Source organism: Sphaeramia orbicularis, chromosome 6 (genome assembly GCF_902148855.1).
Source record: "Sphaeramia orbicularis chromosome 6, fSphaOr1.1, whole genome shotgun sequence".
Classification (NCBI taxonomy): domain Eukaryota; kingdom Metazoa; phylum Chordata; class Actinopteri; order Kurtiformes; family Apogonidae; genus Sphaeramia; species Sphaeramia orbicularis.
The window spans coordinates 40,405,403-40,423,852 of NC_043962.1; the positions used below are offsets into that span (position 1 = coordinate 40,405,403).

Consider the following 18,450-nt stretch of genomic DNA (forward strand, 5'->3'; position numbering starts at 1 on the left):
AGGAAAAACAGACTCTAAAGGACTTCAACATATCATCTCTACTGAGCTTCAAATCAAGGCTACATGAGCTACTTTCAGTTACTCATACGGAAAAACTGCATTCCACACAAATACCAAATATTACATATATCCATTACCTAAAGTGTTTGTCTATTCTTGCATGAACAGCTTTAAAAAGCTGAAACTGGTTAAAGAAACTTATTTTTTTCATTTTAACACAAATTAATAGAACAGTAATATATAGTATTACATAGAAAAAGAATTCCCTTAGTGTATCTCTCAAGGTGCAGCCTTAACCTATATGACAGAGCCAAAACAGGTAGAATTACAGTAATACTGTCTGATAAACCTAAAGTGGAAAACAGATTTTAGCTGCATCACAGGCTTGTGCTTTAAAATTATTCAGAGACAACAGAGTGAATAATTCTTCCAAAGTGGCCACCTGAAAAAAGAAGGAAGGACATAGTTTATTTGTCATGCAGTAGTTTACTCAATGCAAATGTTTTACCTCATACTGACTTTTTGGTTCTTTGGTTGGGCAGGTTTGTACAGATCAATGCTCAAAAATTCAGGAAAAAGTCTTATATCTATCTCCTCTAGCATTTATTTATTTTTTCCAAGTCCAAACACAAAATTAGAGCTGATATGTAAATTTTCCATCTCATTCATTTTTATGTCCAGTATTTTGACCTGAATGTAAATGTAAAACTATTAATCTGTTGGTTGGCAGCTTCAGTTTTGCCTGCTCACTGTCTACTCGTAGGTTCCTCAGTTGGTAGACAGTTACTTCTCCATCACTGTCTCCTACTAGGACATAGTCTGTTGCTCTGGCAAACAGCAAAGATGTAAACTCCACGCCAGGTGCAGCACGATGCACAATGATCGGATTCAGGCTGAAATAGAAGTAGATGCAAGATTATTTCTGTCTGTTTCATTTAAAAATGCAGCAAGAAAGAGAATCAGCCTGAGTTGAGGACAGACTCACATGTTTGTATTCAGGTCCCAGATCTCCATCTGCTGTCCATTAATGGCTGCAAATACATCAGGCTGGTGTGGTGACCATCTGACTGTGACCACAGACCTCTGGGAGGAGGAGAAACCCAGGATAGGGGTAAGAGTCTTCTCCTTCCACAGCTGGATGGTCCAGTCATAAGAGCAGCTCAGGAACACATCAGGATAGAAGGGGGATCGGTCAATGTGGTTCACAGCGCCCTGACGACCAACAATATATGATACAGTCAACAGATGGTTCTACATGTTTGTTATACATGGAAAATAATAGAAGGGTTATCATTTTTTAATCTGTGGTTTTCAAGACCAGAATACTGCCTGGACGACAAACATTCAAGAGTATAATTCTAATATTAAATTTTATCATGTAAGACATGTTGTCCTATGGTCTGCATACTCATTTATATTCATGTTCTGCATTCTTATTTCTGTTATGTTTTTATTTTTATCTTAACAACTAACATTAATAGGACAAAAATAAAAAATAAAATAAATAAATGAATACAAAAAGCATTCTCTTAGAAAATCTCTCAGGATAGAACCAAAATAAAATAGAATACCATTTAAAAGATTAAACAAATCCAATAGTAATAATAAAATAATAGTAATAATTTTAACTCAATACTTGAATAAAGTGAAAATGAAAGTGAAAAGCCTGGGTTTAGTCAAAACTTTCCAGGTATCCTACAATTTGTGCCTAACTCTGGGTCAAATACTGTATTTGCATTTAGTGTTTTGTATCAAACCCATTTATTTTTATTTATTTATTTAACCATTATTTACCCAGGCAAGCAATTAAGAACAGTTTCTTATTTATAAATGCAGCCTGATCAAAGAGCAATGGCTCCTTGAGGGGTAGGGGGTGAGGGGGCTAAAAGTAAAAACAAGGTTAAACAATTACAGAAACAAACAGTTAATAAATAAATACATTACAACAATAACCGTGAGACATGTACAAGACAAATACTCAACAGGTGCAACAGTCAACTAAATTTGTTCCAGGTTTGCTTAAAACAGTGAGAGATGTGAGGACAGTGAGTTTGAGGGTGTTTTGTAGAGTGTTCCAGTCGTTAGCTGCTGCAAATCGGAAAGCACTGCGACCGAAGACAGTGCAGGCTTTGGGGATAGTGAGTTTGATGAGATTACTAGACCTAAGACTGAGTGCAGAATGGGAGAGGTGCAGAGGGGAGGAGTGGTAAAGAGGGTTTTTTCTGAGTAAGGTCTTGTAAATGAGCTGGAGCCAGTGACGTCTGGTGTGGAGGGAGGTCCAGTCAACTAGGTTATACAGGTCACAGTGGTGAGTTGAGAAAGGAGCACCTGTGGCGAAACGGATGGCAGAATGCTGGAGAGGGTCAAGTTTGCTGAGGGTGGAATGAGAAGCCATCCTATAGATCAGGGTGGCCAACCCTGGTCCTGGAGAGCCACAATCCAGCATGTTTTAGATGTTTCCCTCTTCCAGCACACCTGATGGTCATTATCAGGCTTCTGCAGAGCTTGATGATAGGCTTATCATTAGAATCAGGTGTTGGAAGAGGGATACATCTAAAACATGCTGGATTGTGGCTCTCCAGGACCAGGGTTGGCCACCCCTGCTATAGATGGTGTCACCATAATCAAACATGGGCAGGATTTGTCATAGTCAGAGGGTTTCTTCATTAGGACTTACAAAGTGCTTTTGATATGTTTCCAGATAATGGTTTCTGTTGGTGATGGAGCACTTATGGATATGGCCTTCTCCTGTCCCGATGAGATAGACGCTGGAATCCTGAAGAATTAATAAAATCCAATAGGCATTTCCAAGGAAATCTGAGGTCGAAGTCAAATGAACACACCGCCAAAGCAGGACTATGCCTAGGTGTGTCTAATATCTGTGGTAACTTACAGAGGGATGGAAGTCAAAACAAAGGCCAGACGTCACAAATTGCAGGACACTTAAGTTGACAGAAGAGACATTTTCTGCGTATCTCTTTTTCTTTGCCTTTTTGGAATCTTCTTCAGTTCCATCAAGTCTAAAAACAACATTTTCAAAAGATATATATGAAGTTGGTTATCATTAATGTAACTAGAAGGTGAATCTCTTACTGATTTCCTGTTAGGAGAAATAAATGTTATTTTCTAAATATAAGAGCAATTAATTGTCTTTAAAACTCTTAAGTTTAAAACAACTTTGTAAACTGCATTTACACTATATGTCACAGTATGTTGCTGTTTCTAATACCTCTGGAATCAAAGCCATCACTGCTGAAAAACCACTTCTTAATCCTGCCATCTACACAAACAGAGACCAGAGCTTCAGCCTCGACCTCTCTCAACAGTATCATCTCCTCTTTAGTCCAGCTGACCTGACTGACAGGGCTCAAGTGCTTTTTGGGGCAATTTCTACAAAGTAAAAAACATATAATATTGCTTAAGCTGACAGAAAGGGTTTTTAAGTGTAGTTTAAGAATATTTACACATACCATCCTGCAGCCCTCACCTGCTGTCGGCAACACATGCTTCAGTATCTGCACCTTGGACAAACATTGTAGATGGCAACAGTGCCATCATGCATCCCCACACCCAGCAGGTTAGGGATGTTGGCTGAGAAATCCAGAGACGTCACACTACTGTGACACTGAAAGACACGCTCGGGCCACTTAACAAGGGACACATTACAATTAGAGATTCACTCTCACTATTCAAATAAACTTATGTACATGAAATGCCTAAAGATAGATAGCTAGATAGCTAGATAGACCACATTATTGTCACTCCAGGACACATACAAAATAAACAATGCACTAGAATGAAATTTCGTTGTATGACTCTTGAACACAAAATAAAAAATATTGTTGTCAATATCTAATATCAAATATAAAAAGTGCTGTGTGCATACAATAAAAAATCTGTTAAAAGTCTAAAATCTGTTTAAAAGTCTATAAACTAGTTCTAGCAGCGGATTTTTAGTGCCTTTCATTCCCCTGTGGATGTTTGACTTCCATGAAAAGGGATTTTTTGGTTTTTACTTACTGTGGGATTTTTGAGGGTCCAGCAGCAGATGAGTCCTGCTTGGGGGTTCCTGGAGTCACAGTTACTATAGCCCACTGCCAGGATATCCTTACACAGAGGAAGTCCAAACAATGTGAGAAACATTCCATTTAAACCAGCAGCATAATTAATATATAAGCAGAGACAGTGAAGTACAGAATCTGATATTGTAGCCAACAATTATCAATCTTTTACTATACAAAATGATAATGACTCTGGTGTTGAGGGTTTGTTCAGCTGTAGTTCTATTACTGGGTTCTTCTTGTTCCAGGTCATGCTGTTGATGATGCATCCTTTAGTGAGTTCACAGCTGAAGGCCCAGAAACGCTCCAGAGTCGGGCTTACAGAGGTCTTCTGATCCTCCTCAAACCGATCCTTTGTCCCAGGCTTTTCTGTGCTGTAAGGGTCTTAGGAAATGATACACATACATTTAGTAAATGACCAAAATTATTTTTCTTGTATAGGAACAAAAAACGGCAATATCCAGCAAATAAATATGGAAAAAAAGAAAGACTAGATTAGATCAGACTTAGTGCAAAAGATAAACAATACAAAAACTAATAACAGTAGTAAGTAGAGGTGGGTAATCCCAGCTTCATAGAGTAAAAATCCTGCCATGAATTGGTTCTACCTGTTCACTTGACACAGGTGATTCCATTAATTATCCCTTCATCTACCTGGATAAGGAGTTGTGCTCATCAAACTGGGCTGGTTCAGTGAGTGGTTGGAACAAATACAGGGCAGGACTTTTACTCTATGGAGCTGGGATTACCCACCTCTGGTAGTAAGTAATAAAATCCAATAGGCTATACATACAGGGGTTGGACAAAATAATGGAAACACCTTAAAAAATCAACAAAATATAATTTAATATGGTGTAGGTCCGCCTTTTGCGGCAATTACAGCCTCAATTCTCCGAGGTATTGATTCATACAACTTGTGAATTGTTTCCAAAGGAATTTTAAGCCATTCTTCAGTTAGAATACCCTCCAACTCTTTTAGAGACGATGGCGGTGGAAATCGACGTCTTACTTGAATCTCTAAAACTGACCATAAATGCTCAATAATGTTGAGGTCTGGGGACTGTGCCGGCCATACGAGATGCTCAACTTCATTAGAATGTTCCTCATGCCGTTCTTTAACAATTCTAGCTGTATGGATTGGGGCATTATCATCTTGAGGTGAAGGTGTTTCCAATTTTGTCCAACCCCTGTATTTACATAAGAGTAGAAAACAGGGAATTACCTTCAACTATTGGCAACTGTCTATAAGCAGCCAGTTTTGGATAAAAGATGTTTGCCACAACAGTCCTCTCCATACTTAATAAACTCTGTTGGAATGTCTCAGACAGCCCTGTGGGACCCTCCAGACCATGGCTACAACTTTCTCCTCTCTGCTGTGTATCTTTGTTGTTGCTTGCAGTAGTCTCTGGGTAGTCAGCTTTGTCATTTCCAGACATTTCATTTACGTTATGGACAGAGTCATAGATGTCCCAGGCAGTTGCCATAGTGTCTATGGATGGACATAAAGAAAATCTTAATTGCCTGCTGTAAAAACTGATACACTAGAGTCATGCACAAAACTATGACATTTACTGTACCCAGATACTGTAATACATAAACTGAACTGCATCAGTTTGACAAATTAAGATTATTACAATGCACTAAGTGTAGGAATTCAGTAGTTTTCTTTGCACATGGCTGTCTTCATCAACTGACAGCCCCACTACCTCTGTATGTTTTTTTGTTTTGTTTTGTTTTGTTTTAACTTGTCTTGTCCAGCATCATAACAGCAGAATGGTAGTCTGGCTCCATTTGGTGCTGAACAAATTTGCTTTGCCAAGGGAAACTTCATAAAGTATATGAGGCTCCCCTTGATATTCTACTGTCTTTATTATGAGTTTCATTGAACCACATTTCGATTCCGGACCTGACATGGTGGGGGGGGGCAAGAAAGGAGAAGGTGGCGAAGACCCTCACAAAAAATATCAGCAATAAAACAATAACAACCCTGGTGATAATTATAATGGTATCAATACCTACAACCTCAACTGATTAAACTGGGCAGGAGAGAAAGAAAAAAACTAAACAAAACAAACAAACAAACAAAATTACAATAAATAAATACATAACACCTATTAAATGATGACTATAAGAAAAGAAAGCATGAACACGAACATGAACTCTGTTTTTCTAAATAAATTAGATCCCACAGTACACATGAACTAAATAAACAGCTCCTTCTATTAAAGTTGCATATACAAGCAAATAACTGATCTGTCAAAGAACAAAATAAGAATGAAGACAAAGACTGCATTAAATATATGTAAACCAACCTGCATCCACTGTCACAACTTTTTCAGTCTGAACAGGTTGAGTTTTCAGAGCACCGTTCAAAGTCTGCGTCGACCGTCCACATTTATAACGGCTATGTTTTGTCTTGCAAAGCTCAGCAAAGCGACTGTTTCTTTCTCTGTATGTACAAAGTAAAAACACTTCTTAGCACCACAGAGGAATACGCCATTACATCAACATGAATCGCTATGACATCTATAGATCAGGCATGCACATTTTCTTTTACATAACATAACAGTATACGTGATCAGAACTTAAAACATTCCACTTTCTATCCTATTGTATTTCTGTCACTACAAATACATGACACTGGACCATTTACTGACTTGACAGCGTCAGCATCTTCATCATCCTCTGATACCATGGTAGGGGGCTGGTCCAGCAGCGAAATGGTGTCGGTCTCACTGAAGTAAACGTAGATGTTCTCATCCAACATGAATGTTTTTCTATTAAACATATGTTCCAGTGGATATTCCATAGTCACTGTCTCTGCTACTAGAGAGTGAAAGATTAAAAATATGAATATATAAATGATGAATGATGCACTGGTTAAGCAACTGAAGATATCATTATCACTTGGAGAAAACAGCAATGCCAAACAGAAAGCATACAGCAAACTAACAAATATATGAAAGAAATGAAAAATTACCGCCATGAACCGGTGGTGGGTGTGAGGTTTTAGTACACTGACGTGGTGTGGTACTGCTCGGGGAAAAAAAAAAAAAAAAAATCTAAATTAAGATGCATTTTAGAGGTGACATGTTTAGTGCACTAAGTATCTTTAACTTTTTTTCATTTCACTACATCAGCTGGTAGGTAAATTATCGATTAGAGATTGCTTTAATTTTTTATGAATTATATTATTAAACTGTTTTTTAAAATCAAACAATATTTCAATTTATACACTGCACAAAATAATAAGTAATGTTTCCATCAGATGAAGGTTAGCCTATTTCATTTTATTTTTATGACTTCAATTGATTAAGAATTTAACCAGCAGTCTACAACAGCAGTCCTTACATTTAAGAAGTTGGAACAAGCTAAAGATTTTTTTTTCCCCTTTCTATTAAGCATTACAGCTCTGATACATTCACCTGGAGGAAAGGAAACTAGAATGTCTACAGGACAACATCATCCAGACAGAATGTGGTATGTTTTGTCTGTACATCTCCTGGTTCTGCCTGGTACAGAGGCCGAGGTGTACATCAGCACCGTCATCATCCAAATCTGTAAAAAGGCAAGCAGAGAAACTTTCTTTCCATGTTCTCATGTCAAACTCATTATCCAGCTAAAAAAGTTCTACCTAAAGATATGTTTGTTATCTGATTTGTTTCCTTTAAATAAGCAGCAACTGATCATGATTTATGACAATAATTTATTTAATGTAAAATACTATATAGAAAGTTAATAAAGTTTCAAATATAGACCATAGACTTTGTATAATTAGACACAGATTCAATTCAACAGTTTGCATCAACCTTTATTTAGAAATGTTTGTGAGACCCAATATGCCTCATGGGACAGAGAAGCCCACATGCAAAACGTGTAGAGCAGGGGTTCCCAAAGTGGGGTTCAAGTACCCCCAGGGGCACTTAGAAAAGCCCAGGGGTACTTGAAATAAGTCATTATATACCAAATACACAATAAATATTGAGAATTAATGCTGAAATATAAAACACAAAACTACATTCATATAATAGTATATCATCTTGTTTAATAACAATTTGTGTTTATATCAATCAAATTAGTTTATTTGTGTAGCTAAGTAATTATTTCTTGTTGATGAAAAGTTAATTTATTAATTAATGACCAATTTATTTATTTTTCGTGTCAATGAAAGAAGGCACTTTTCAGTTTATATTTTGCACTAAAAATATACTTTAAAAATGTGTTATTTTTCATATATTACAGTTAAATATATGTTGTTTGTTACAAACTTTTGAAAATATAAACACACCTTTGGCGCAGGAAGAAATTTTGCCAATTTTTTTTCATCAAAATGCTGAAGTGAGAGTTGGGGGTACTTGGCTAAAAAAGTATATTTCGGGGGTACTCCACTGTAAAAAGTTTGAGAACCACTGGTGTAGAGAGAAGACAATAAAATAAATCTTACTTATAATAAAATTGAGAAGAATAAGAAAGACAAATCTTTTTTTTTTAAGCTTACTTCTCAAAGGAAACATGATTTTCAAAGGAAAATTATAAAATACTAAATATAGGCGCAGAAATGTGGCATGTCTTATAGTTTTGCATCACCTCAGTTGCAGTGGGAAAGCTGTTAGTTTCTGTCTGTTTAATACTTTAGGTAACATGTTACAGTTTTTGTCCCCCTGATGAAGGCCAGCAGGTTGGAGCGCATTGGGGCACAGTGAGATCTATTGACACATGCCATAATTAATAAAGGCATTTTAAAATTATAAAAAAGTGCCTTGGTTTTGTATTTTTTGCGCATTGATGGTCTCTTCGCCATAGAGCGCCTCTTTTATTATTTTTCATTACTGCCTGGAGGTCCATGAAGCGTTCCTCTTTACCGTTTGTTCAAGATGTTTATGGTTTAGTTTTGTTTGTGTACAAAATTACTTTTGCTCTAATTATTCTGCTTTGCAGTGATGCTAATCTGGAAAACATTACAATATCCAGATTAGGATATCAATAGCTGTACATGTCTATATTTACACACATAAGCACATCATTAATGAGATGTAAAGGTATTTACATGTGAACATAGCAGCCACTCATTATTGTGGTCATTCAAACTTATTAGGTGTTGACATCTTTCAATAAATTGTTCTACTAACTGAGAGGTATTCTTTCTTTTTTTGTTTTTTTGTAGTACAGTTTCACACATATTTTCAGCAACAGTTTAACTTCAGAGGGTTGTGAACCCAGTGGTCCTGGAGCCAACCAGATTAGTGAAGACCAGAGTATTTGATGTGAAATGGTCAGAACATCTGATCTGTCATGGATTTAGAGCAGAGGTTTAGAGATCTGGAGGCTGCAGGAAAGCCCCCACAATGAGAAAATACTGACAGTCCTGCAGTCACTTTAAATGATGAATGGAAGATTATTCTCTCCTGCAGTAAATAATTATACATGATATTTATCTCACATTATTATCATTAAAATATTACAAACCTAAGAAACAAATGAGAAATTAAAGCAAATAATTCTGCTCATCATTTCAATTATCAACTAACAACAACACCGTCAAAGCACCAGATAATAAACAGTATGAACAAAAGTAGCAGTAGATAATCTTAACAATACCCATCCATAACAGTAAATAAACTACCTGATTTTTCTAAGCTTAAACCTTACAGTAACCAACTGACTATTTGAAAGAATTCATGTGTAGTTTAGAAAACCTACCCTGGCTCTCTTTGGGTGTGCTTCCTTGACCTTTTTCACCTTGCCACCAACAATCAGAGAACCTCCTATGCTCCTTCCTTGTCCTGAGCTCCTTCCACGAATTCCTGATATGCTAGATTTCATCTTTTGAGAAGAGCTAGAGAAAAAAGTGGCAATGATGTAAAAAATATTTGTGTACAACTTTGTGTTAGCATAGCCGTCAGTGATTGTTTCCAATTAGCATACAGTTAGTTATGCTAGCTAACTGAAGCTAACAGTAGAAAAATGTGACCACTCTTACCCTGTACTTCTGTTTGGTTTAGATGGGCTGATCATTTTGTGTTGTATTCACAGGTGTTACATCAGTAGAAACAGCTTTATGTTAAACCAGACCTACGTACTTAACAGTTAATAGTTTTCTCCATCAGTGTTTAGCCATTTTTCTTCTTTAAGAGCAACCTTTTCGCAAACTATGACAGAGAGAGAGAGAGAGAGAGAGAGAGAGAGAGAGAGGGAGAGAGGAGGAGAGAGAGGGAGGGGAGAGAGAGAGAGAGAGAGAGAGAGAGAGAGAGAGGAGGAAGAGGAGAGGAGAGAGAGAGGAGAGAGGAGAGAGGAGAGGGGAGAGAGAGAGAGAGAGGAGAGGGAGAGAGAGAGGAGGAGAGAGAGAGATGGAGGGAGAGAGAGAGGGGAGAGAGGAGAGAGAGGAGGAGGGAGGGAGGAGGGAGGAAGAGGAGAGAGAGAGAGAGAGAGAGGAGAGAGAGAGAGAGAGGAGAGAGAGAGAGAGAGGGAGAAATAACATAAAAGGTAATAAATGATAATTTAACCATAGGTGCCGTCTTCAATCAACTAAATCATTATTATTATTATTATTATTATTATTATTATTATTATTATTATTATATTGTCCTTATCGTTATTATTATTATTATTATTATTATTATTATTATTTATTATTATTATCATAATTACAACAACAACAATAATAATAATAATAATAATAATAAATAATGATATGATGATGATGATGATGATGATTATTATTATTATTATTAGTAGTAGTAGTAGTAGTATTTCTTTACTTATTTATTCATTTTATTACTATTATTTTACAGACTTACAACTATTTCTGTGGTGACTTTCAAATTATAATTTTTTTCCTCTAAATTTAACCTTGTGATTTATTACAACTCATTAGAATATTTTTCATTATATATATATATTTTTTTTTTGTTTTGTGGAAATCAGGCATTTTCCTACATAATATTTACAGACTGTGTTTAAAAGCTCAGTAAATTCAAACTCTGGTTTATCAAATGCGGAATGATAAACTGCTTATTAAAGTTAAATGTGCAGAAAATTCATTTGAAAGTTTTCAGTTGTCAAGAAAATAAATAAATAAATAAATAAATAACACAAAAAATAAAAACAGTCTATGTCTCTGAGGGTTAATGAAGAGGGTCTAATGCATTAAAATGCAATATACAGATTAATGCAGCAGTAATAATCTAAAACATTAATTTTAATACATAATTAATTTTCATGTTTTAAGTGCATTTTGCTCACAATACTTAACATACCTAAAATAACACAATGTGCCATGTGCTGTTAGTACTTTAATTTGACTTAACATTTCCACTGAAAATCAGCTGAGGGGACTTTGAAAGAGCACTTCCGGGTTTCAGGCTCCAGTATGAATGCATTAAGAGGACAACAAACTGTCAGAGTCACGTGACCAGATCATCAAATCCGTGCTCCATCCCCCTCCTCGTGCACCACCAGCCCGCCCCCCTCTGCACCGAGCATCCTCAATCCTCCGCGATAGGGTTTATGTGTCTGTGCGCCTTTAAGAGCCGCAAACCCTGCCGCCTTCTGCACTAAATCTCCATCCACAGCTCCGTGAGGGAGAAAAAAAAAAAAACAAGAAAGCCACGGAAATGTCGGCCAGCTCTGCTTTTAACGATGAGAAAGGAGGCTCCTCCAGTGTGGCGGAGCCGGAATATGGTCACGACCCGGCCAGCGGAGGGATTTTCTCCTCCGACTACAAAAGGTACGGAGACACCTGCCGAGGCGCCGCTTGACGCCGTTTTTATTCTCACATAAATGCGGATATACCGGGACACCTTATGCCCGGGGGAGGTGCACTGTTACTGCAGTTTCCTGTCATATCAGAGTGTTAATTGTGAGCAGAAAAGCCACATAAACAGACACATAGTTCTCAACTTTGTTTGTGATCAGGCCCGTCTTTGAAAGCGGCGTCTGCTTTGAGTCTGACACCGTGATTTAGTGGCAAAAGCAGCAGCCCAAGGTCGGTTCTGGTGTTTATTTAATGCGATATACGTGTACGGGTGTTGGTTAAAGCAGCGGAGGGTGTGGGGTGTGTGTCTGTTGTGTTTGGAAGATGAAATGTGGAAGGCCTGGTAGACGGGATGCCAGGCCGCAGCTCCGGCTTTTCAGCACCACCCTCCTGGACAGCGCACTGAGCGACCGCACACACAACACGACGAACACACACCAAACACACCACAGCAGACTGTCTGAGGAAACAACACACATGTACTAGGGTATTTGAGGAAAAGAGTAAAGGCAGGTCATTTGGAGACTTTTTATAAGATCTGTGGAAAAAACTAAAATTCTACTAACTTGAAGGGGTTTTGTGTAATGTTGATATTCCAAACTGTCACCAGCAGGGGGAAGTCACATACCAGAACACACTGAAATCTACCAAAACCACCAAGGAATCAACACTATGTATCCACAGACTGTACCACTCACTCAGAATAATTACAACTCTGGCAATGTTGAGTCTGAAGTGATGCCAGACTAATATGCATTTTGCCTCAGTGGTTTGTTGTTCATCTAAATCTAGTAAACAATTATATTTGCAGATCAAAAGATGCCTTGAAGACGTCTAGTTTGTATTTATTGTCAGATTTGCCATATTTCTAAATGACGGTTTTAAAGGATTTTAAAAGGATTCTTAGGATAAGAGTAAAGGCAGGTCATTTGGAGACTTTTTATAAGATCTGTGGAAAAAAACTAAAATTCTACTAACTTGAAGGGGTTTTGTGTAATGTTGATATTCCAAACTGTCACCAGCAGGGGGAAGTCACATACCAGAACACACTGAAATCTACCAAAACCACCAAGGAATCAACACTATGTATCCACAGACTGTATCACTCACTCAGAATAATTAGAACTCTGACAATGTTGAGTCTGAAGTGATGCCAGGCTAATATGCATTTTGCCTAGTGGTTTGTTGTTCATCTAAATCTAGTAAACAATGATATTTGCAGATCAAAAGATGCCTTGAAGACATCTAGTTTGTATTTAAAGTCAGATTTGCCGTATTTCTAAATGACAGTTTTAAAGGGGTTGCATGTGCTATGTGCCGGGGGAAGTCACATTTAAAACTACCAAACCACCAATCAATCAATGCTATGTATCATAGACTGTATCAGTCACTGATTAAGTATAAAGCTCTGTGTTTACTAGGGATGGGCACCTTTAACAGTTAAACTGATACAGTACCGATACTTGGTTCCTGGGAACTGGTACCGGTATACAATGGTACAATGGTTTTCAGTACTTATTGTGTCTATGTGTGGTGATTAAAAGTCATTTTGTCTATACAAAAAAACAGTAAAAGCTTCTGAATTCTGAATATTTATTTCTCAACATCACAAGTGAAATAACATAACATAAAACTTGAGAAAAGTGTGTGGGGGAAGGCAAATAACTTAAAAATAAATATAACATATATAACATTTTTCAAACTAAAGTATTACAAACAAAAACCACTCCCTCTAGTATGAACTGTACTGCACCTGCTCAGCAGTTCTTTTTCAGGATCACCAACATATCTATTTTTTCTGACAAGAGCTGAACCCACTCCACTGATTTTTTTTTTTTTTTTTTTGACGCCACTTCTTCTCCCTGATGCTGGCTGTAGGTGAAGAACCGCCAGCTGCTGCAGGTGCAGTGACGGTGCCTGACGTGGGAGTCATAGCCAGCACTCCTTTGGGGCATTCCAATATTATACATTGCTCAGCCCTCAGGTGTATATTATGTTTGACTAAGTGTTTCCTCAGGTTTGAGGTATTGCTGTGGCTGGCTTTACCTTTTGGCATTACAGATATTGTCTTGTCAGCTTGACATTGTCACATCAGGCAGACACTCTTCCACTCTCTCTCCGATACATGCAACGCAAGGATGCATTCAAGTACCGAAATATGGTACCGTGTGACTTTATGTGAATCAATACTTGGTAGTATTGACGGAGTTTGGTCGATATAATAAAAGTACCAAATTCGGTACCCATCCCTAGTGTTTACACACATCTGTATTATGGTATCTTTGAGCTTTCTTCTTCAAACTTAAACTCATAGATGATTATCCTGATAGTCAGTCATAATAATACTGTGTCTTAACATCTTTATGTGCTGCATCAGCTGATAGTTTACATCATAGCTCTGTTAGCTTCGTTCTGTTTTTAGACTGAAAACAGCCACAGTAAAACTACAAATACCCTCTGTTTTCTGTTCGGTTTGTGTTGTCAATAGCTGCACTGAAGTTGGTCAGAACTGTCACAGTCTAGTCTGAACCATGGATCAACAAACAGCAACTTAATGTAGATAATAACATCATTTAATAATTTTATACTTTCATAAGCCTCATAACTCTCACCCATGTAGAAGGAACACTACCATTTCAGAGTCAATTTCCATTGTTTTCATTTAGAGCTTTATCCAGTGGAGAAAACAACAACAGTTCTCCTAGCTTTTAGTACTTTGTCATTTTCTTTGACTCTAGAAGTTGTTTCTTAATGGTTCTCGTCCCATCTGGTCACTTTCTGAGCCTTCGGTCAAAGGCCCTGCAGCATTAGTTTTCTCCACCATGGGAGACCAACAGAGTGACTCATTACTTCCTCTCGTGGTCACAGAATGAGGCGGACGTTAACGGGCCAGGTCTGACTGGAGGAGTGGAACCGGGCCAGAATAAGAACCAGACTGACCTTGTTAGTGTGTTATCTCAGCTGGACCTGGGCCTTCGACCTTATGTTTTTATTGATTCGGATCCGGATTCGGAGACAATGAGAGAGGTTTTCTCAGAGATCATCATAAAAAACAACATAGAATAGAATAGAATAGAATAAAATAGAATAGAATAGCCTTTACTGTCATTGTGCGTACAATGAAATTAGGAGTGCAACTCCAGTCAGTGCAGCAATATTTCCAAACACAGTGCTGCACAAATAAGAATAGAGTGAATATAAAATTACAAAAACTGAAAAATAAGATGAGAGAATATAATTTTTTCTTAAAATTACAATTTAACAAAGTAACATAAGAATAGAGCTCAGTAGAATAAAACATAGAAAATAAAACTGGATAAAATATGAATGTGAAACATGATTATAAAAACAAGTAAATTCTAAATAAAACCACGGACACATACATATGTCACAGTGCACACTCTGATGGTCCAACCAGTATGTAGGCAGCAATGAGAAAAATACAAAGTCCATCATAATGGCATGTTTCAAAATCTGACAGCCTGAGGTAGGATGCTGTTAAGGTTTAGAGGTGTCATAATTAACACCTCTGTATCATTTCTGAGAGGGCAGCAGCTGAGAGAATTTGTGGAGGGTGTGAAAAGTCTCTTGTGATGTTCAGGGCCATGTTTGTGCAGCAGGTCTGGGATATTTCCTGAACAGAGGGAAGTGACAGACCAGTTACTTTCTGTACTGTTCTCACAACCTTCTGAGATCAGTGTTGAGATGCCATATGTCAACACACTCTCTACTACTCCTCTACTGAATATCTTAAGGATGCTGGTTATGGTTTTTGATTGTATTTCTACACATAATGCATGTTACCAGATAAACATAGCACACATTAAGAGCCTGTACCTCACTCTGATGACCCCTATAACCCTTGAATCTATTTTTCTGGCAGCTTCCAAATAAATTTTACTCTACATTTAACATTATTTAAGTGATTTATCACCATTTATTATAATACTCTTCTCTGCATTTTTCATTTTTTGAGAAATCAGGTATTGCATTTATATGTATGTGCAGAATGCTAATTTGCAATGCTAGTCTTGAGCTGGGCTTTTAAAGCACTTGAAACACTACAACATAAAAACTGTAAACTGCAGTAGAACACAATACAGACTAATGTCCAAAAAAATACAATAATTTTAGAATGATAAAAGACAGAGTGAGTTTGCGACAACATGACTGTTCCCTCTTTAAAAATTGTTTCAAATTCGGTGTAAGATGATTTCAGTCAATGTCCAATTTGAGTTCTGAAGGCAGAGTTTCACATAATGATTTCATGAGCAGAAAAAGCAGTTTGTTTAAATGAGGATTTATGTAACGGCACTGAACAGTTACCACCGGACTTTAGGGGAGACTTTAGAGCACAGGTGTCAAACATGCGGCCTGGGGTCCAAATCCGGCCCGCCAAAGGATCCAGTCCGGCCCTTGGGATGAATTTGTGAAATGCAAAAATAGATATTAAGAAATTAACAATCATTTTAGTTCAGGTTCCACATGCAGACCAATTCAATCTCCAGTGGGTTAGACCAGTAAAATTCTATCATAATCTATAAATACTCACAACTCCACATTTGTCTCTTTGTAAATGTAAATATTTTCATGTACACTACCAGGCAAAAGTTTGGACTCACCTTCTTATTTAAATGACATGAGATGGACCACAGATGGCCAACAAGAGCTCAGCATCATTTGGAACTCCTTCCAGACTTTTGGAAAACATTTCAGATGACTACCTCATGAAGCTCATCAAGAGAATGCCAAGAATGCACAAAGCAGTAATAAAAGCAAAATGTGGCAATTTTGAAGAATCTAAAATATAAAACATGCTTTGAGTTTTTTCACACCTTTTTAAACTACATAATTCCATATGTGTTCATTCATCGTTTTGATGCCTTCAGTGAGAATCTACAATGGAAATAGTCATAAAAATAAAGAAAAACCAGGTGAGTCCAAACTTTTGCCTGGTAGTGTATTTACACTAAAACAAAGTATAATTTCACAAAAAATGTGAATAATGTGAACAAATGTGAAGAACCTGAAATGTCTTAAGAAAAATAAGTGTAATTTTAACAATATTCTGCTGGATATTAAATGTTGTGTGTATTTGTAAATCCACTGTGATCTGTACATTATAATGAGCATGTGTAAATGATAAACTGAGGCAGAATATTGTTAAAATTACACTTATTCTTTCAGTTTGTTCAAGTAATTCACATTGTTTGAAAGGACAGTTTGTACATGTAAACATTTCATTGTTTAATTTTACTTTTTTCACTGTAAAATATAGAGAAAAGTTTGGAGTTGACACTATTTATATATTATTATGTTATTATTTTACTGGTTCGGCCCACTGCAGATCAAATTTAGCTGAATGTGGCCCCTGAACTAAAATGAGTTTGACACCCCTGCTTTAGAGGAACCATGATGTCACTGAGCACCAGAACTGTCTGGTAATGTTAGGCATTTATAGATGAGGTTTGCATTAGAAATTTAATGAACTGTTTTGAACATATTTGATTTCTTAAGAATATAACAATGATGTGATCTTACTGGATTCCTGTCCAAAATTGTAATTGCTTGATTGTATATCACCATACAACACAATAACGTAGTTAAATGTGACATTATTATTGCATGGGTGAAAGTATTTAAGACAATCTCTAATACATCTAAATGTTTTTAAGTATGGTTTTACAACTTTGCAACTTTTCAATTCATTGTCATCTATTGAGGATTGAGCCTTGGAGGAAAAGCAATCAGATGCTATTAGACATCAAGGATGTTTGATTCATGTAAATTCATTCTGCTGAGTTGCTCACATGGTCACCTCATTATGTGCTAAATCAGAAATGGTCACAAACAGCTGGGACTCAGGTACATTGGCTAAAATCTCACCATACAGCTGAATATGACTCAGATGGGATACATCATCCAAAGCCAGTGAAAACCTGCACAGATAAACTCTTATTCTGTACTTTTCTCTGTTGCGTGGGTGGGCCATATATGCTAGTGACGCAGCAGTTGTGCTTATACATGTTGAATTGTAAATAGTTACTGGATTTGACTGAGAATATTATAGAAAAAGTGTGTTTTTTTTTGTTTTTCAGTGCTACATTGAATAGCTGTGCTGACACTGCTCTGACTCATCAGCGTCCCTGTATGCTCATTAGTTTATTTGCTCATTTGTTTATTCAGTCACAGTACCTGTCAATCAACAATACTGTAAATGTGTCAGTGTTAGTCAAATGATTAATTTTCAGCTGTTATCCCTGAGTCAGAGGTTAAATTAGGCAGTCATACAACAATGCAACATACGTGCAAAGCAAAGCAAAGCAAAGCAAAGCAATGTGAGCTATTAATGTAAAACAGCAATACATATACAAAGTTTTTAAAGGAATCAGATATGTACTGGAAAAAGTTAAAACATGGTCTATTATACTGTGTACCACAGGTGTCAAACATGCGGCCTGGGGGCCAAATCCGGCCCGCCAAAGGGTCCAATCCGGTCCGTGGGAAGAATTTGTGAAATACAAAAATTACACTGAAGATTTTGACAGTCAGTGGTGTCAAAATCATTTTAACTCAGGTTCCACGTGCCGACACATACAGTCCAATTAGATTTCAAGTGGGTCAGACCAGTTAAAT

At 37.1% G+C, this 18,450-nt stretch overlaps 1 protein-coding gene and 1 pseudogene across 6 annotated transcripts in view; one reads left to right on the forward strand and one right to left on the reverse strand.

The window, feature by feature from the left end:
* Positions 1–224: 224 nt before the first annotated feature.
* Positions 225–9,884, reverse strand: LOC115420379 (WD repeat-containing protein 78-like; annotated as a pseudogene).
* A 1,655-nt stretch (positions 9,885–11,539) lies between these two features.
* The window catches only part of ap3b2 (adaptor related protein complex 3 subunit beta 2), a 103,154-nt gene continuing 96,243 nt past the window's right edge, over positions 11,540–18,450 (forward strand). For 4 of the 6 annotated variants that reach the window (XM_030136082.1, XM_030136085.1, XM_030136086.1 and 1 more), the window contains exon 1: positions 11,541–11,787. In XM_030136082.1, coding sequence (XP_029991942.1) covers positions 11,675–11,787 — 113 coding nt within the window. In that variant the 5' untranslated portion in view covers positions 11,541–11,674. Of the gene's footprint in view, positions 11,788–18,450 lie in introns of all 6 variants that reach the window. The other 2 variants (XM_030136083.1, XM_030136084.1) reach the window with 1 other exon arrangement.